Source organism: Podarcis erhardii (genome assembly GCF_964252035.2).
Source record: "Podarcis erhardii genome assembly, chromosome: 1".
Classification (NCBI taxonomy): domain Eukaryota; kingdom Metazoa; phylum Chordata; class Lepidosauria; order Squamata; family Lacertidae; genus Podarcis; species Podarcis erhardii.
In genome coordinates, this window is record NC_138497.1 from 88,021,273 (window position 1) to 88,041,878 (window position 20,606).

The following is a 20,606-nucleotide window of genomic DNA, read 5'->3' on the forward strand; positions in this document are numbered from 1 at the left end:
GGACTTACCCATGTTTACTTGGAAATCAGATTGGGCTGCAAATAGCCTATATCCTATGAGAAGTGGAATGAGCCTGGAGATAGCTGGGCATCTGTCCCAGGATGTTAAACTTATCACCCTCCTGATGTTGCTGGGCTCCATCTCCCATAAGCCCCAACCACCATGATTTATTGCCAAGGATGATGGGAGTTGTAGTTCAGCAAGATCCAGGAGGTCATAGGTTCCCTGTCCCTGGTCTATCCCACCAACTTCCATGTGCAAGAGAGTAGAGCTCGTAGTAGAAGCAGTGGTGAACAAGCCTAGCTCTGCTAAGATGTGATGTACAGAGAGAAAACCACAGAGACTAAACTCCCCCTGAGGCGTCGGAAGTGGTGCTCAGGAGTGGCACCAGTGCCCTGAGTTCTCCTAAGCAAATGTCACGTATCAGGGTCCCACACCACAACAATTGAAGCCAAATTAACCACTAAACAGGGTTTAGTGGTTAATATTCAACTCTTGTGCATCTGAAATCCCAGCCTTTTTGTGTCTTTAGGGAGGGATGCAAAGTTCTTGATAGATGCAAGGTCCTCCTATGACTCAAACATCTTACTCTTGTTTCCTTCCCCCAGTGCTGTGTTCTTCGTCACTTACCTGGTGCTGGCATGCTGTGAGGGCCCACGGTGAGTGTTACATTGGATATTCTTGGTGACTGTGGGATGAGTGGCAGCTGGGCAACATGGGAAAACTAGGCTGTGCAACAATTTCCCAAACGCCGTTTTCTTTCATTACTTGTGGGTGGTTTGGAGCCAGCGGTGCAGTGTCTGGGGGTGTGTGAATCCACTTTGAATGAAGCCTGAACCCAGAGGCTGCTTTGGAGTCTAGAGTAGGATTGCAACTCACTTGGCCTCTTTGCTTCTGGTGAAAAATGCCTACAGCTGGGAGGATGTGCTGGAACACTTGGCCCCGGTGACACTGCTTACATATCTCCTTTCTTTTCAATCTCTTCCAGGAGACGCTTCCCATGGAATCTTATCCTTCTGACCATCTTTGTAAGTAGGCAAGTTGTTCATGGGGCTTGGGCAATGGGGCTTGGGCAATGGAATTTTCCGTGAATTCCCTCAGTGGTGGTGGTGCATTTTTTTTTAAATTTTAAACATTTTTATTCCACTCTTCTTCCTCACTGCTCAGAGTCATTTACATGGGTCTAGCCCCATAGCATCCTCTCTGTAGCCTTATATGCTAATAAATAAATAAAAATTTAAAAAATTGTCCAGTAGCACCTTAGAGACCAACTAAGTTTGTTCTGGGTATAAGATTTCATGTGCATATGCACACGAAAGCTTATACCCAGAACAAACTTAGTTGGTCTCTAAGGTGCTACTAGACAATTTTTTAATTTTTATTATTTATTTCGTCTGTGTCAGACCAATACGGCTACCTACCTGAATCCTTACATGCATTTTAGACTGAGGGATTGTTTTGAGTCAAGGTCTTACTCACTGAGCTTCAAGGCTATGTTCGGATTTGAGCACGGATCCTAGTGGGATGCCAGCATACACAGTCCTGGGATGGACTACGTAGCGTAGATACAATGGGCTTTTGATGGAAACTTTTAAAAAATAAAAATTCCAGAAAAAACAGAGCTCCGAGGGATACTAAATTCTCTATGCCTAGTCTTGCTTTATACTCCAGTCAACACCTGAAACTATTTGTATGTAGCTTAACCTGAGCAAAAGGTTAATCAGCTATTTTGGATGTACACCCAATCTAGATCTGAAGGCTATGTCTAATTATGTACACAAGACTCTTCTGGGGATATCTCACCATATTAAATTTTGGAGACTCTTATTGTTGCAGCAACTCCAGGCAGTTCAGTCAAAGATTTATATTTCTCTTGAGGCCCCACTTTGTGAATGTAACAGGTGTCCTCAGGGACTATGTAGTCATGGATTGGCAAAAACGTTATAGTTAAGGGATTCAAAATAAAACAATTTATTTATATCCTACTCTTCCACCAAAATCAGTACAAATAAAACAACCAGTTTCTAAAGAACTTAGTACAACAAACACTTAAAAATAAAGGTCAGACAAACTCAAAATAGCAGCAGAGATAAAAGATGTTGCACCTTAAAACTGGCAGCAATCAAATGAGAAGTTACACGTTAACAACTTGTCTAAATACAAGTGCCTTCCATTTCTAGTGAAAAGACACAAAGAGGAAGCCTGACAAACAGCTTAGGACCAGGTTACATTAGAGCAGGTGTGGCTAATGTGCCCCTCCCAGATGTTGCTGGGCTACAACTCCTCAGTCCAGACCCTTGGCTGTGCTGGTTGGGGCTGGCTGGAGTTGGAGTCAAGAAACATCTGGAGGGCTACAGGTTAGCCACACCTGCTCTAAGGCACCCTGGTCTTAAGATGTGTAGGGCTATGGAGCTACATTTCCCTCCTTGTCTTTACTAGCTGTGCTATCTCCCAGGACTGTGCTTACTTGATGAGAGCATCTGCAAGAAGAAAGTATGAGAAACAAAAGTTTCATCTGGTTTTCAGACTTGACAAATCCTAATCTGAAGCTATTGCAGAAGTGAAGCTCTTTGAGGTTATGGTGATATGCCAGGAAGGCAATATTCACTTTTACCTTCTATTTTTCTTCTAGACACTGGCCATGGGATTCATGACAGGCACCATTGCTAGGTAAGATAAACATCATCATCATCATCATCAGCTTGCTCTCTAGCATTTAAACTTGAGCTTCTTGCAAGGATGGTTACTTTCACAAATCTGACATACATTCTAACATCTCACAGCTGTGATTTAAATCAGGTACAGGATTTTGAGGGCCCTGATGATGCTACACAAACTTCTTGTTCTATCACTATGCTTTGGCCCAAGCATAGTTCTACTCCTTGTATCATCTGCTGCTATATAACAATTTCCAATACCTGAGCCTTATTGGTGTGTCCAGTCTACACCGAAATCATTCATTTAAGTCTCACTCCACACCGAGCATTGCCCATCTAGAAAGGAAGGTTTGTAGGTTCCCTGCCTTGAGGTGTTTGCGGCAGGGAGGTATGATTGCAGTCCTAAGGGTTGAGACTGGTATATATTGGAAAGAAAGCTGTAAGCAGACTTGCTTCTAAATAAATGCATTTAAAACTGAAATGCTAAGTCAAAACAATGTTCTTAATGACTAAACGGTATTAATTCTGCTCTATTGAGACATGTTCAACTTTGCATTTCCTTGCTATTCAGTATGTAAATTGTCCTGAGTTTGGATCTAAATTGTGCACTTAGGATTCAGTGGCAAAAGAGTTATCATAAAGTAAAAAACACCCCCCCCCCAGACCCTTAGGTAAAAATAATTCTTTAACTCTCTATTTCAGCATGTACTCTACAAAGGCTGTTATAATTTGCATGATAATCACAGCTATTGTGGCCATAATTGTCACCATCTTCTGCTTCCAGACAAAGGTGAGGCTTGGTTCTTCCTTGAAGGTAACATTGGTGTGGTCTAGTGTGGATAAAAATCAATGATTTTTTTAAAAAAATAAATTGGATTTTTAAAAAATTTAAATTGGATTTTTAAAATAAAATGTTTTTGCAGGAAAAATCTTTCTAAAGATAGTTTTCTATTTCAGTTAATTATAGTCCAAAGGTTATTCATCAGGAAATAAGGATTTGTTTTAAGTTTTTTGTGTGTGCTGAAACTCAGTCTAAGTTTTTTTTTTTTAAGTTTAACCACATCAGTTAACAAACATGGATATATATGCTATAATGTTATTGTTTTAGTTAAATAAATTGTTTAAATTGTTATTAAGGAAATGATTATTTTTCTCCTTCCAATAAAGTACAGCAGAAAAGTTGCCCATATATAAACAATTAACTTATTAAACCTCACAATAATTTTATAATTATCTGTCAATGTATTTCTAATAGTATTACCAAATTAGTAATTTTTGATATAACTGTAAAAACTTCTCTGAAAATTTATTATTCCAAAAATGAAACCTTCATCTGGTTGTAAATATTAAGATTATGCCAGCGAGAATGAGTCTTTCTGTGAAAATATGATTTAAATCAAGTCTTCCTGACTAGTGATTTAAATCAAATCCACCCTGGTGTGTGTGTCTTCTGTATCATGGAGTTGGTAGAGCAAAGAGGTCTCCTGCAAATTGTGGTATTGTGTAGAGCGGGCTACTTGCTATCTGCATCTTTCCCCCAAAATGTGTCTTGCTGTTGTTGGCAGGTGGATTTCACATCCTGTACCGGCTTGTTCTGTGTGTTGGGCATTGTCGTCATGGTGACTGGGATTATCACAGCCATTGTTCTGGCCTTCAAATACGTAAGTAGCTGACACTGAAAGCTTGGCCTGGGAAGGGATTGGTGATGTAAATGGTAAAATTGTTGCCCTCCAGGTGTTGCTTGAGTTCAACTCCCATCCTCTCTGACCATTGGCCATGCTGTCTGGGGCTGTGATGGGAATCCAGCAACATCTGGCGGGCACAGGTTCCCTACCCTGCTTTACAGCTACAAGCAATTGGTCATGTGTGTGTGATTTGCATTTGACCACTGCATGCTCCCATCAGTTACCAGCTAATACTGATAAATCACTGCAACTAACCAAGTGTCTGGCTCAGTGATGTGGGGGTTCTGGATAATCAGTGTCCTGCCAACCTTCTTTTTTGAAATGTTCAATTCGCACTCTCCAGTTCCTCCAAATGGGTCCTGACTCTGTACTGATGCTCACATTCCACTCCCAGCCGCTGCTCCTATTTGTGCTCCATGGACAGGCCTAGAGATGCTATCAGTGAAGTTTTAATTCAATCAAAACACTCCGCTTGCAGGCCAGTGACTCATTTGGTTCTCTTTCCTTGCAGGTCTATTGGCTCCACATGCTGTATGCAGGCATTGGTGCCATTGCCTTCACCCTGGTTAGTAGATATATATATATAATTGTGTACATATAATTTCTTGCCTGCTCTACATCAATAGGACTCAAGGCAGTCAATTTTGGTGGGAGAACATAACCTTGCCTGTATCTTGTGCTATCCCCTGGGGGGAGGTGGGGTAGATAGCAACTTCCTTGATAGCTTTAAAGGCTTACGGCTGTAAGAACAGAGAGCAAGAAAGAGCCCAGTGCACAGCTTCAATGGGGGCTGTGTGGTGGCTCTCCCTCCCAAACAATAGTTAATGTCTTTCTGGTTCATTCTGGTTTGCTGTCATCATAGTGTGATGGGCAGTGCTACGGCTGCTACATTTGTGGCTCACCCTCTGCAGCAGTGAAGACCTCACCACCTAGATATAATTTTAGTTATCTTGGGTGACTGGGTAGGTTGCTAATTGCAAGTGTCTCAGAGTGGAGGTGTAGTAATTAGGGCAATGGGTGTGGTTGCAGTATGACAAAGGTACCAAAATAATGCATGGATTGTGGTAGCTAACTCGGGGAATGAAGAAAATTTTGGTAATTTCTTCAAACTGGTGACTAACTGCTTTCCTCTTGGCTTTTGACAGTTTCTTGCCTATGATACCCAGTTGCTGCTGGGCAACAGAAAACACGCCATGAGCCCTGAGGAATATGTCTACGGTGCCCTCAAGATCTACACAGACATAGTCTACATCTTCACCTTCCTCTTGCAGATTGTGGGCAGCAGAGATTAGGAAGCTGAGGCCGTGCCTCTGTGCTAGAACTTTGGCAACCCTCCCTAGAAGTTCAGGGGACCCCTGACTTTTATTTTCTTAATATAATGTTCTGCTGCGTTGCTCTCGCCTCCTAGAATGTATAGACACTACTAAGGTATTCACATAGTGGACAGAGCTAAAGATAAGATATGATACATTGTATACGCTGTAGATATTGACTCTAATTTGTAAGATGTCGTTTATTTCTCCATTTCCACATGTGGAATCCCCTTTTTGTATCTGATGCCCTGGGTACAGGAATCTGTATCACTGCTTTGGAGTGATGTATCCTAGCCCTCTCAACTTATCTCTTATTTGTATTTTTTGTTTGGTTGTTTGTTTTTGGTCAGCTTACTTATCTAAAATGTAGATGGCCCTTCCAGCTAGAAAATCCAAAGATCCAGGGCTCAACTATACAACTGCAAATAAAATTTATATTTTTGAATAAGATCTCCCAGATTGATGTGATGGGGGCAGTGTTATGCGGGTTGCATTTATTATTATTATTATTATTATTCTTAAAACAATGTTTATTAACTTTCATTATAAAAAATACAAATGTAATAATTACATTCATCAACATGAAATACAAAACAAACATAAGAGAACTAGAAGAGCTTGCAGCTGTAAACTCAGAGCCTCTATCTATATAATCTTTGAGAATTCTTGAAGAACAGGCGGTGTCCCTGCAGGCTGGAGACAGGCAAATGTTGTCCCTGTCAAGGAGGAGATACTTCTAATAACTCACACGTAGGCACTGAATGGGTTATCAGGCTTTATTGCCATCTTCTCTGGCACCAGCTACAGAAATCAAATGGCAGTCTAGTCTACAGCGTGTTCTCTCCCTCCCCTTGGCAGGCAGCCCCATTATCTGCTCCCACTTTGGGGACTACCGTATTTTTCGCCCTATAGGACGCACTTTTTCCCCTCCAAAAATGAAGGGGAAATGTGTGTGCGTCCTATGGGGCGAATGCAGGCTTTTGCTGAAGCTTGGAGAGTGAGAGGGGTCAGTGCGCACCGACCCCTCTCTCTCTCCAGGCTTCAGGAAGCTATCCATAAGCCTGGGGAGCCCGCGGGAGTTCCCGCAGGGCTCCCTAGGCTGCGGACAGCAGCCTGCTTGCCCGGAGCGCGGGGCACACTGAAGCAGAGCGCCCCGCGCTTCAGGAAGCTATCCGCAGCCTAGGGAGCCCTGCGGGAGTTCCTGCGGCTGGGGGGGGAATATTTTTTTCCTCCCCCCCCCAAAAAAACTAGGTGCGTCCTATGGGCCGGTGCGTCCTACAGGGTGAAAAAATACGGTAATTGTTAACACCTGCCTGAGGGCCCCCACCCAGCAATACTTGCTTACAGAATCACTCCTTCATGACAGTCCCCATCTTCAAAAAGGAGAAAAAAGAAGACCCTCATAACTACCGACTGGTAGCTGGACATCAATACCAGCAAAGGTCCTAGAATAAAGAATTAAACAGTTGGTCTGTGAGGACTTAGAAAAGGATGCTGTGATTACCGAGACCCAGCATGGGTTTCTCAAAAACAAATAATACAACTGGGTGATACTGAAAGTCGTGGAATTTGATGGGGTCACCCAGGTGCAGATGAGGCTGATGGGAGTTGTAGTCTAAAACATCTGTCAGGCACCACATTGGGGAAAGGATAGTGTTGACAATAGTTGGGTGCTGCTTCAGACAGTAGTTATGTGCACAGTAAATCATACAGCATACACACCTTGTTCTAAAGAGTTAAAGGATCCCTATTTATCCCAAAAGCCTAGAGAGACTGTAAGCATGACGATTTGCCACAGACTTGTGCTTAAAAAAAAAGTGAGAAAGGGAGGGAAAGGGTGTACCTGTTCTGAAGCAATTGGAACCCAAGTCAGACATCGAAAGGGCTGTGCCTTTTGTTACTTATGGTCTCCCCAGATTGGCATGCAATGTTACACTGCAACGGGTGCAACCACTACAGCTTTTCCTGGACTGGGAGAGCTTGACCACAGTAGTGCACTCACTGGTGACTTCAAAACTGGATTACTGCAGTGCACTCTATGTGGGGCTAACCTTTTACTTCCCTTGGAAACTGCAGTTAATGCAGAATACTGCAGCTTCGTTGCTGGCAGGAGTGAGACTCTGAGCATATAAAGCCTTTAGGCAAGATACATACACTGGTTGCCCATTTGCTTAGCAGGCTGACTCCTCCTTCCGTCTCAGAAGATCTAGGAAACATGGTGTGGTTTCTAAACTAATCTTTTCTGTTATTGTGGGTTTCCTGTTTCCTTTGTGTTTGCATTCTGTTTTTTTCTTCAACTTTGAGGTGCACTTGCAGTCTCACTAAGGCACAAAGGTCTGATCACTCTGACACCACAAAAGTCTCATGTATTATACTCCCAGACTACTTGAAGCCTACGCGCTGTAAGCTGATGTTTGCTCCTTCCCCAATACATTTTTTTATGTCTCTGTAACACTCTCCCAACCATAGAAATACAAATCAAAGAATGGGCATGCAGGCCTGATCATTAGGCAAAGTGAAGCAACCACCTCAGGTGGCAGGTGCTGGGAGGCAGCCGCTGCCACCACCCTTAAGTGTCCCTCTTAACCCTACAATGATCTTTGGGCTTTCGCAACCCCAACGTCCTGCTTCAACCCCATTTAGTGAGTCTATTTGCATGGATTACAACACCAGACTCCATTTATGACTTACCTTAATGACTTGTCCCTGATGTGCTCAAAAACCAGAAGTGTGTCTATCTGCAAGTGTTATGCATTTATGCAATTTGGAGGAATATTAACCTTGCAATTGCCCAAAGTGTTTATCAGAAGCAGCATGTTGGTTCAAACAGTAGTGGCTAGTACATGATTCCAGGACAAGGACTGAATCCAGGAGGAAATCTGCTGATGTGGGGTCTTCCAAGACTTCTAGTGCTACTTTTTAGGTGAACAGGGAATTTCCTCTGACCTCAGTGCTAACATTTCCTCTCTGAGCTCTCGACACAAGGGGAGCTTGCAATAGCTCCAGCTCTCCTCTTGGGGGCACTCCCGCTCCATCCCATAGCCCGCTTCATGCAATAGGGAGGGGACCATCACTTCCTCGTCATTTCTGGGAACTTTTCTCCCATCATTCTCGGGATTTACCGGTACTTCGAAGAGCCGTAGGTCATTTTTCGGTCTAAAACTTTGGCAACGGGAGACGAGGGCGCCGGAGCTAGGCACACGAGTTAAGGTGAGGATGCTGGGAAATTTGGGGCAAGGGATTGGGTACCCGTGCTCGGTCACATGGCGTAGGGGGTCGCTTCGGTTTGGACGGGCATCGCTCTAGCCAGCGAAAAAGTCTCAGTCTCCAAAGTTCAGGTCTAATTTTAATTCCCACGCTAAGATTCAGGGGTGGGGGTGGAGTCTAATTTGATCTTGAGGGGATCAATAACTTCCAGCACATTTTTGCCTGGAAATAAACCGACTGGCACAAGGACTTGTGTTCGGCTGTGACTTTTCCGACGGGACCTACTAAGGGATAAACGCTACTCTCAAACCCACATCATCGCACGTGCGAGCAGACCCTCTCGGGTCCAGACAGGCCCAGGACACTTCCAGCTTCAGAGATCCTTAGCCCATAATAACGACAATGCAAAAATATCAAAATAAGGCTCTTAAAAAAAGAGTGAGACGTCATTTGATTAAAAAAAAATAACGGAAGCGTTCCTTTTCTGTGCAAATGCACTAATTATTGAGGTGGAAATGTAGCTTTTGTGCCATGCAACAGTTGATACTAAGCATGGTGAGTCTGTTCGAATGCTCTTGTTCCATAATGGAGCAGTAATGGTTCTTTACCTGCTCCAACACGTTCATGTAAGCCGCTGATTCAGGCAAACCGGCAAAAGTATGCCATGAAATTGTGCTATTAAGAAATAATATTAAGAAATGCCCCAGAGAGTCGTAAGTTTGAGTATGTCTTGAAGCCATTTCCTTTGAATTGCAGTGTTTCAAAGTTTATGGAAGATACTTGTTTGAGGAAGATGGCCTTGTCAGTGAGGTATTTTGAGGTTTATTTGATGTACAGTGCTGCTTGCTGTGAATTGCTGCAGAAAGTAGATCTTCATTACTCAAAATGATCGTGGGTGGAAGAACTCTCCTGTGTGGATGAAACCGTTGCGACTTTGGGGGCTTTTTAGTTTGGAAAAACTGAGTAAGAAGGGACAAGATAGAGTTGTATGAGATTATACATGATGTGGAGAAAGTGGATTGAAAGAAGTTCATCTCCCCCTCTCCTGATACTGGAACTGGACTGCAAAACTGAATGCTGGAAGTTTTGAGACAGGTAAAAGAAGGTACGTTCTTCAAACAGCATGTAGTCAAAACGATGGGATTCAATCCCACAAGAGGAAGTGATGGCCACCAACTTGGATGGCTTTAAAAGAGGATTAGACAAAGTCATGGAGGGATAAGTATATCTGTGGGAGCCAGATAACACTAGGTAAGTATGCCTCTGAATACCTGTTTGCTGGAAATCACCTGTTGCTCCACACACATGGTTGACCACCATAAGAACAGGATACAGAACTAGATAGGCACCTGTGTTTCCATGACTTTGACGGATGTAAAATGCAGTGCCAATTTAAAGCATGTATGTTATTCACATATCATGGTATTCTTGCAGTTGTATTAATTGTTCTTAGAAACATTGATAGTCTCAAAAACAGCGATGGAGGACCATTGGGCCTCCCAATATTGCTGAAGGACAACTCCCTCATCTTTGTTCTTTATAGTCCTGCCTTTACAGCCTCCTGAAGGCTAGCCTCTCTGGAAATAAGCAGTCACTCTGGCAGTGTTAGAAACTCAAATGGCTCTTTAAACCAGGGCTACAGTTGCCAAAACAGAATGCCTAGTTGTCATTTGGGTCCCAGACGGCTTGGAAGTTGTATTTTTCAATATGACTTTTTGGTTTCCGAAATTCAAATATAATGGATAGAATTCTACAGAATGTGTTGCTTGTGGGTGAAAACAGTCAAGATCCAAGGATGCCTAAGCATGCAGCTCCAGATGGTGGAGACATCAGACACCATCCTGGCACCTGGGCATCTTCACTTGGTTGCAAGTGGCTGATAGCCAGGAGCAAAATTCCCCTGGTACCTGGTGAATTTTGAATGCTGCACTCTGGATCCAACACCTTTTCCCTTACTCTTTATGTTTGGCACACCTTGCTGGGCTCCTTTGGCCTGGTGTGTTCAGAACCAGCAGTTCAGAGAAGGGGTGCTGCCTCAGGGATGGGCATGTTGTATTTTGCATCCTGTATTTTATGTTTGTTTTCACTCTCCAAGTGATAATGAGGGTTTACTTCCTTGGTTTTTTCCAGGTGCTGTGCTAAGCCTCCCTGACACATCATGGCAGAGCAGAGTCCACCTCCCTATGATGGCAAGAAAACTGGAGCTGCAGGTGCGAGAGCATACTTCGATTCACCTGGTTAAAAGCAGAGATTCTGCAAGAACGGTGGTAGAGGGGTGAGGGGTGAGAATATTGTGAATTGCTGGGGACAGGAGAATCTCCACAAACAGGGAGGAAAGGAGAGCTGGTATGAGGAGAGGCGCCAGGTATTAGGCAAGCCTGGAAGTAACATGTTCCATTACTTCTGGGTCGCTGCGGAGCGCAACCCAAAAACGCTCAACCTGAAGGAACTTTAACCCGAGGTATGAATGTATATTTCTTAAACTACAAATGGTAGCCACTGGTGGGGGCTACCAACAACTATTGGGATGGCAGTGGGTATTGATGGATAATATAGTGCCATGTTAAAGGTCCTGTTGAACCACTGTTTGAATTCTACTTCATGCTAAGTGTGGAAAAGCAATGCTTCAGCAGCGTCTATGGGCCCTAGGGTGGAATCTGTACCATCCAGATCTTGTGGCTTTGAAATTTACATTAACAAATGTTGCTGTTTGTCATCAGATACAACAGATTTGGAGTGTCTCGCAGAGGAAGATGGGGGTTTTCGCATTGCTTGTTGGGTTGACAAGAATGTCCGGCAAACTTTCATTCGCAAGGTAAGTCTGAAGGCACTTTGAGGGAGAGGGAGAAGGCATATATGATAGGGTCAAGGTGCTCTAGTACACAGTTCAGCAACAGTCACCATTCATGTGAATCTGATCTTGCTACTGGGTTATCTTGGCATCTGTAAATTGCAACATGCTTGTTTGCATTTATATATATATATGCAGATGCTCATATCTTGTTTGTCTTCATGACCAGGTCTACAGCATCATCACCCTTCAGCTGTTGGTGACTGTGGGCATCGCTGCACTCTTCACTTTTTCGTAAGTTTTCTGGTGCTCTGCTAGAACTCTGGAGGGGTTCTGGGACTCTAAAGGTAGGGGTTATCAGAATGAACCAGTTCTACCCCACTATTCTGACATCTGGTTACTTCTGTTCCCATTTAGCTGCATTTGGAAATTCAGATTCTAGATTGTAGAAGATGAAATTCTGTACCTGTGCCATTTCCCTAAAATCAGGAAAAAAAGTATTTTATGTTGATTTGTTTTTAATTTATTTGTTTTTTAATCTGTCCTGCAATTTTAAAGTGGTGAAATTATTCAAATATCTGCCTCTCTGTCATTTGGGCTTGTTTTGTGGAACTTTTTTCTAGATGGGAGGGGATACTTTATTTTGTGACCTTGGCTTTTCTCAAAATCTTTAATAAAGAGATATTTGAATGGGTTCTTTCCCCCTTTTTCTTTTTGCCCATTAAAAAAAAACATGCAAAATTATGCAATGAAAGAATTTCACCAGTGCATCGTTTCTCCATTGTTATAATTTTGTCTTTTAAATGGAAAACATAAATTTAAAAACCTTGTCCTTGCAAAGTTTCATCATTTTCACTACGGAAAAATGGCAAAATGCTCCTCCAAAATCCAGCTGGATTCTGCCCACAATGTTCTGATCCAGAAACTATTCTGGCAGTACAGAACTGCAAGAACCAGGGCAGGTATCTCATCTTGTGCTCTCTTCCTTCTCCACAGACACCCTGTGAGCCATTATGTGCAAAGGAATATTGCCCTGTACTATGTATCTTAGTAAGTATCACTCCCTATACAGATGCAGAGCCAAATTCCGCTCTTGACCTGTTGCCAAGACAGATTGCTCTACTGGTCAGCTAAGCTGCTTCATGTCAGATTCTCTCACCCTGCCTCTCCTGTAACTTCCATCACTACCATTTCATAACAGCACAATGGCTGTGTTGTGCAGGGGGCCTCTGGGGAATAAGTTGCACATGGTATCCTTCCCTAGAGGAAACCTGCCTTCTTCATCCATAGTTTCCTGATGAAACGTTGACATCTGATTTTACTGGTAATTTTAATGCGCTTTTTATATTTTATGTAAAATGCTGTTGATGTTTAGAAAGTACATAAATTCTATTAAATTAAATAACAAACATGCATAGTCAATTGATGGGAGGGATATTATTTTTGTATGGAGGCTATCTCCCTTCATGGTTCAAGAAGGGCTTGAGGGAGCTCCTACATTTGGAAAGCTGTTTATTTATTAGAGTTGCCAGCTAGTTTTAAATAAGTCATCTCTCTCTCTCTTTTTTTCATCCCTAGTGCTGTATTCTTGATCTGCTACCTTGTGCTGGCCTTGTGTAGAAGCATCCAGTACCTATCTGTTGACGACATTTGTGATCACACAAAAAACAGAGTTTCAACATTTGCTGGGATTCATAAGGAGGGGACAACGACAGAAGATGGACTTGTCAAAGGAGTTAGCATTTTGACAATGGCTTTGGATATAAATTGCCTTGGTATCTTACTTGGCCAGCTCTCTGGTACAGTGGCTTCACTTCTGTCCATAGGGCCAGTTCAGATTGAGAACTACTGGCTGACTCAGTTCCCTGTCAGTTGTGCTGTGGGGTACTACAGGGAACTTGTATTTTCCCCAAGTTAACATCTCCATAAAGCCGCTGGGAGCAGCCATTAGGACAGGGGTCAGTAAACTTTTTCAGCAGGGGGCCGGTCCACTGTCCCTCAGACCTTGTGGGGGGCCGGACTATATTATTTTTTGGGGGGGGGGAATGAACAAATTCCTATGCCCCACAAATAACCCAGAGATGCATTTTAAATAAAAGCCCATATTCTACTCATGTAAAAACACCAGGCAGGCCCCACAAATAACCCAGAGATGCATTTTAAATAAAAGCACATATTCTACTCATGTAAAAACACGCTGATTCCCAGACTGTCCGCAGGCCGGATTTAGAAGGTGATTGGGCTGGATCCAGCCCCCGGGCCTTAGTTTGCCTACCCATGCATTAGGAGATTTGAAGTGCAGTGTCATCAGTATGTTGAATTCTCTCAGAAGGCTCCTTTTCTTGAGGTGAGACCGCCTGCACGTACTCTCTGACTCTCTTGCCGGTGTCTTTCAGGAGGCGCTTCCCATGGAACATAATCCTCATGACTATCTTTGTAAGTACAGTTTTTTGTGTGGTTTGCATTCGAATGATGCAAAATCTCTATTGGGGGGAGATGGTGGAAGAAGGGTCTAAGATGAAGTGTAGGGCAATGCATTTGACTCGCCACAAATTTTCAAGCAAAATAAATTGTCCAAATTGGTTTAGTATGTAAAAAATAAATACTTGCAATTCTATCCCCTTTTCATAAATTCAGAACACCTTTGTATATCAAATATTGGGATCAACTAACTAGCCTTGCTAGTGGAAGTGGGCTTTCCCCCTTTTCTTCTCCCCACACCCCCAAAATTGACTTTGGGTGTGTATGAGAGAAGACACAGAAAAGTATGTAGGGAAAAGTGGGGTGGGGGTGGGTTGTTCCATCTGGTGAGGTGAAAAGCTTGTGCTGACTGGATGATTGCCATAGTGATAGGAAAAGGGCCAGCATAGAGTAGCAGATAAAGTATTTCTGTTATGTAAATAATGGAAGAAGCCGAAACTATTTGTCCTGATGTGTAACTAGGGGGTCAAAGGATGCTGTAGGTCAGAAGTGGGGAATCTGTGACCCTCCAGATGTTGTTGGACTCCAACTCCCATATGTCCCAGCCATGATGGTCAGTGGCCACAGATTACGGAATCTGTTAGATCTGGAAGGCCACATTTTCACCATCTCTAGTGCAGATGGTGCTCTGTTAATTTTTGTTTTGTTTTCTGATTTTCCCTAGACCATGTCCACGGCATTCATGACTGGCACAATCGCAAGGTACTGTGCAAAGTGGTAAATGGAAGTGATACAGTAGAGGCCTACACAGTGGGAAGCTGTTTCTGAGCTGGATTTAGAAAATGTCTCCAAATAGGTCATATCCCCAGACGCTACTGCACATCCCTTTTCACCCCTCTGCATGGAACTCATTTCTATGGTTGTGGCTGCAAAAAAATAAAATTAAATTAAATTAAAAATTGCATAGCAAAAGTGTGGAAATAATTTAACATCCTGACAGAATGTGAAAAGTTCAGCAGGTGGAAAGTACAGGAGGTAGTAGTGAGGGAAACAATAGCCAATAATGCAAAATTAAGTCTGCAATCCTAAACAAACCTAGAATTATGGGTGCTTGGAGTTGAACTGACCAAAGGTCATCTACTCCAACTTCCTGCTGATGCAGGCAGTCTGCTGCCACAGCTTCCCTGGGAGATGGCTGTCCAGCCTCTCCTTAAAAAACAACAACACCCCCCCCCACTAGATTCTTTAATTGCTACTGGGGAAATTCCACTGAACATAGTGGAGCTTATTTCTGAGTAAACATCCCTAGGATTGCACTGTGAGAGAAGCAAACAATCAAGTGGATTCTTGATGAAATAAATGGTGTTCCTTCTTGGTGAAAAAATATGGGCAAGTTTTTGATAATGCAATTTTGGAAGTGGCCTTGTTTTTGGATATAAGAGGATGATATTCAACGCTGCAGCTCTGCTGGCACAATGGACTTGGTTGTGTGCCACAGAGCTGCTTCCTCTCCTGTCCCCTCCAGCCCCCTGCATGCCCTCAAAATCAGCTCTGGAGCATTGGGGGGTCCTATGGAGCACATTTTGTAGGTGCACAGGGTGAGGAGAGGAAGCAGAAGGGTCTTGGCTCAATGATAGAGACCTGTTCTGCGTGCAGATGCTCCCAGCTTCAATTCCTAGGGCTGAGAGAAACCTGCCTGAAACCTTCGAGAGCTGCTGCCAGTCAGTGTAGGCATAACTGAGCTGGATGAACTGAAAGGTTGACTTGGCATAATGCAGCTTCCTATTTTCCTATGTTTGCACCAGCAAAATCATGTGGCTGGAGCATTGGATACAACCCCTCAAGTTTGAAAAGTTGTTGTTGTTGTTGTTGTTTAGTCGTTTAGTCGTGTCCGACTCTTCGTGACCCCATGGACCAGAGCACGCCAGGCACTTCTTTTTTTTTTGTGGTTTTCTTTTTTTTTTTTATCAATAATTTTTATTATTTGTTCCACAAAGAAAACCAAAATCGACACAGAAAAAGAAAAGAACACCAACAAGACATAGACAAAGAAAACCTACACAAAACACCAACAGAAAAAGTACACAAAACCACTGTTCTTACAATGCTCCTATAACATAGCTGTTTCTTTCAGGACTTCCTTCAGCTTGGCTGCGAATCATTCGAAGCAATAAATAAAGTTACACGTTCCATCGTTTATATTGTCATTATATCTAATTTTGTTTTCTATTTACTTTGAACAATAACCCATAGTCTTTCACAGTGCATCTTTAAATCCCTTTAGCGTTATTTGACCTTCACTAATACATTCCAGATAATCTACGTACTTTCCCCAATCTTTGATGAACACTTGGTCTTTCCTATATCTAATTTTCCCCGTTAGTTTATCAAGCTCTGCATATTCCGATAATTTAGATCTCCACTCTTCCACTGTTGGAGTTTCTTGCTGTTTCCACCTCTGGGCTATTACCACCCTTGCAGCCGTTACCGCATAGTATACCAATCTGCTATCTTCTTTCTTTATCTCTTGTCGTAATATTCCTAATAGAAAGATTTCGGATTTCTTTAAAAACGTGTATTTTAGTATCTTTTTTAGTTCCGTATAAACCTTCTCCCAAAACTGTTTAACCTTTCTACACTCCCACCACATGTGGTAAAAGGAGCCCTCTGCATCTTTACACCTCCAGCACTTGTTGTCCACCTTATACATTTTTGAGAGTTTCATGGGTGTCAAGTGCCATCTGTAGAACATCTTCATAACATTCTCCCTTATTACAGTACACGCCGTGAAGTTCAACCCGTCCTTCCAAAATCTTTCCCAGTCCTCAAATTGTATACTGTGCCCTATATCCTTTGCCCAGCGGATCATCACTGATTTGACCTCCTCATCTCCTAAATTCCAATCTAACAACATCTTGTACATCTTAGATATAATTTTCGTTTTACTATTTATTATCTCCGTCTGGAAATTAGAGTCTTTATCCACATAGCCTCTTTCTCTAATGTCTTTGTTAAACATCTGATTCACCTGTTGATGGTGAAGCCAGTCGTAGACATGTTCTTTTATTTGTTCATAAGGTTTAGTTCTCCATTTCCCATCTACCTTCGTTACTAGCTGATTGTATGTTGCCCAGTTTTTCCTCATATTGGTGGTTTTTATGCTTGTTATTTCAAGAGGTGATAGCCAGTGTGGTGTTTTCGGCTCTAACACATTTTTATATCTTTCCCACACTTCAATTAGCGGCCCTCTGAAGATGTGATTGCCAAACCCCTTGTGTGCTTTCATCTTATCCTTCCACAAGTAGGCGTGCCAACCAAAGTAAATGTCGAAGCCCTCGAGATCGAGTAGCTCCGTATTCTCCAACTTAACCCAGTCTTTTAGCCAGCTTAGGCATGATGCCTCGTAGTATAGTCTCAAATCTGGCAGAGCAAAGCCCCCCCTTTCCCTTACGTCTGTCAGTAGTTTAAATTGTATTCTGGGTCTTTTGCCCTGCCATATATATCTCGAGACTGTCCTCTGCCATTCCTTAAAGATCTTACTCCCCTTTATTATAGGGATGGTCTGGAAAAGAAACATTAATCTTGGTAATACATTCATCTTAATTATGTTAATTCTTCCCCATAATGACAGTTTCAGCCGTCCCCATTTTTCTAAATCTCTCTTTATTTCCCTCCATATCGGCTCATAGTTATTTTTATATAAGTCTATGTTTTTAGGTGTTAGCCAAATGCCGAGGTATTTAACTTTTTTGACCATCTCTATCTGTGATTGCTGTTGAATTAATTCTATTGTCCTTGAATCTATATTCTTGCATATCATCTTTGTTTTTGTCTTATTTAGTTTAAACCCCGCTACTTCTTCAAATAGTTCCATTTCTTTCAATATTTTTTCTATTGAGGTTACTGGATCTTCTGTCATTACTACTAGATCATCTGCGAATGCTTTTGTTTTATAAATATTCTGACCTAAGATCACTCCCTTTATATTCCCATTTTGCCTTATTGAGTTTAGGAGAACTTCTAACACTGTTATAAATAACAGCGGGGAGAGCGGACATCCCTGTCTCGTTCCTTTCCGTATCTTTATCTCTTCTGTTAACATATTGTTCACGATCAGTTTGGCCTTCTGTTCTGTATATATTGCCTTTACCCCATTAAAGAAGTCATTGCCTACATTCATATGTTCTAGGTTTTTTAACATAAAATTCCATATCACATTATCAAACGCCTTTTCGGCATCGATGAACATCATTATAACTTGTTTATCAATCCTGACAGACAAGAATTCTAGCATATCGATAATATTTCTTGTATTATCCCTCATCAACCGGCCTGGCAGAAATCCCGCCTGGTCCTTATGTATAATATCTGCTAGCACCTTTTTTAACCTTCTTGCCAGAATTCCTGCAAATATCTTATAGTCCATATTTAATAATGAGATTGGTCTATAATTTTTAACTTGGGTTAAGTCTGCATCCTGTTTTGGGATGAACGTGATGTATGCCTCTTTCCAGGTTTCTGGGATTTCTCCTTCCTTTAGTATATTGTTCATAGTCTTTTTCAGAGGTCCCGCCAAAATAGTTTTCATTTCTTTATAGTATCCGGCAGTGAATCCATCGGGGCCTGGTGCTTTGCCCCTCTTTAGATCTCTGATTGCCTCCTCTATTTCCACATTTTCAATTGGAGTGTTCAATTTTTGTTTTCCCTCTATTGGGATTTTTTGTCCCCCTTTATCCTTTATAAATCTTTCTATCTTTCTTAGACCGGCTCTCTCTTGGTCTTTATACAAATTTCTGTAGTAGTTAAGAAATTCGCTCCTAATTCCTTTGGGGGCGGAAACCACTCTTCCAGACTTCTGTCCCTAGCACTGTGCTGGTTTTTCTTTGATCTGTCTAGAGACTAGGTGGCAGTATGAGAGAGCTGGTTCTCTCATGCATGTCCGTTATGTTCTTTTGTTTTGTAGTAGTAATAAAGTTAGGTATGCAACAAAATCTCCACTGTTTCATTTCCATTACTCTGCTGCATTTGAGGTGCTCACAATAGCAAATGTGAGTCCACTGCACCAGGACCTGTTCCAGAGGAATGCTGTGCTCTGCTGTTCCTGTGATCAGAGGGTTGGTGAAAGTGCTCCCAACACCCATCCCATGCAGCTGCTGAAGACGTGGGCTTTAAAGGGTGTACAGACAGGGCCTTGCTATATTGCAATAGGCTTAAGAAAAGTTTACAGATGACTAAGTGGGAAACTCTCGACCAAACTAGACACAGCATTTTTCATTTAGTTTGGTCCCACATAGCTGCCCCCTGCACCTTAATCAATAGCTGGTGTGGGGAGGGGGAAATCAGAGGGATCATGGCAGCCCCAGCCCAATACATTTTGGCACCTGAGGCAAACCACAAAATGGTTCCCTAGCCAGGGAAGAAGCAGTGAGTGGAGAGTTACATCAGGAACAGGTGGGGAGCAGGAAATCAAATCAGCTTTACCCAATGGTTGAGGTGGGAATCAAAGGCTGTTGATGGGGAAAGAAGGAAGCTTTAAAGATAGACCGTTTATTGAATGATGTGGCTAATTGCTGCTTTGTGATTCCTTACAGTTCCTTGCTTATGACACTCAGCTGCTGCTGGGGAACAGGAAATACGCCATCAGTCCCGAGGATTACATTTATGGAGCCATCCAGATCTACATAGATGTCATCTACATCTTCCTCTCCTTCACAAGGCTTGTGGGCAGGAATTAGGGACTGTGGGACCTGTACTTAGGGCCAGGACTTTGTTTCAGCATTTGGGCGAAAAGTTTCTTCACCTTTTCCCTCTTCACCAGCACAGGAGTCTGTTGTTTGCAAAGATCCTATACTGATGGTACACAAAGCTGATGCATAACCACTCTGCCACTAAGGCATTTTTGTATGGCCATTAAAATTTTGCATGAAATTTGACTGCATGAAAATGCTCAATTGCAGAGAGTTAGTTGCGCTTAGGTCCTGTTGAAATCCATGAGATGTGTTATAGTCACAATTGATTTAAACCCCGCTGGTTTCAGTGTCATGGGCACAAATTGATTTCCTGGATTGGAGCCTGTAATTTTTACATTTTTCTGCAACATATGCAGGCAAGAAATATAGACCTTCCAGTGAAGTTCCGCTCTCTTAGCTGTAACTGCAAATATATATGTTTAAAATAAGCCAACTGTCCATTCTTGTTACATATTAGAGATTACGGCAACTGTCTTAATATAGCACTGTTTGATGTAGGCCAGTGATGGTGAACCTTTTAGAGACCGAGTGCTCAAACTGCAACCCAAAACCCACTTATTTATCGCAAAGTGCCAACACGGCAATTTAACCTGTGTATGCAATTTTTCCGTGTGTTTCTTCTTTATGACTGCTGTTGTAATAAATAATCTTTCCTAAAAGTTATTGTATTATATATATATGTCTCTTAACACGGCCCTCAATAAGTGAAAGAGATGGATTCTTTGTCAAGAATAAGACCACATAGTCCCTTTTATTTCTCATAAAACAAATGCCTCCCCTGT

At 42.3% G+C, this 20,606-nt stretch overlaps 2 protein-coding genes across 2 annotated transcripts in view; both read left to right on the plus strand.

Moving 5' to 3' along the window:
* LOC309336851 (protein lifeguard 3-like) overlaps positions 1-6,103 on the plus strand; it is a 34,660-nt gene extending 28,557 nt beyond the window's left edge. Inside the window, exons 6-12 of the mRNA XM_081853277.1 lie at positions 609-659; positions 989-1,028; positions 2,633-2,670; positions 3,360-3,447; positions 4,223-4,318; positions 4,854-4,907; positions 5,488-6,103. Coding sequence (XP_081709403.1) covers positions 609-659; positions 989-1,028; positions 2,633-2,670; positions 3,360-3,447; positions 4,223-4,318; positions 4,854-4,907; positions 5,488-5,634 — 514 coding nt within the window. The 3' untranslated portion in view covers positions 5,635-6,103. The remainder of the gene's footprint in view (positions 1-608; positions 660-988; positions 1,029-2,632; positions 2,671-3,359; positions 3,448-4,222; positions 4,319-4,853; positions 4,908-5,487) is intronic.
* An 872-nt stretch (positions 6,104-6,975) lies between these two features.
* On the plus strand, positions 6,976-20,483 carry LOC309331348 (protein lifeguard 3-like). Its single transcript, XM_081843469.1, has 9 exons — positions 6,976-8,865; positions 10,993-11,072; positions 11,583-11,677; positions 11,883-11,947; positions 12,650-12,703; positions 13,232-13,282; positions 14,050-14,089; positions 14,799-14,851; positions 19,650-20,483. The coding sequence occupies exons 2-9, from the start codon at positions 11,021-11,023 to the stop codon at positions 19,807-19,809; spliced, it is 570 nt and encodes a 189-aa protein (XP_081699595.1). The 5' UTR covers positions 6,976-8,865; positions 10,993-11,020; the 3' UTR covers positions 19,810-20,483.
* The last annotated feature ends 123 nt before the right edge of the window (positions 20,484-20,606 follow it).

What these genes read in the sequence shown, in the direction of transcription:
- LOC309331348 (XM_081843469.1), top strand. Translation starts at nt 11,021, where the DNA reads ATGGCAGAGCAGAGTCCACCTCCCTATGATGGCAAGAAAACTGGAGCT. An exon ending in GCTGCACTCTTCACTTTTTC is followed by an intron (nt 11,948 to 12,649) that starts GTAAGTTTTCTG and finishes CCTTCTCCACAG; the next exon opens with ACACCCTGTGAGCCATTATG. An exon ending in GCAAGGTACTGTGCAAAGTG is followed by an intron (nt 14,852 to 19,649) that starts GTAAATGGAAGT and finishes CTAATTGCTGCT; the next exon opens with TTGTGATTCCTTACAGTTCC.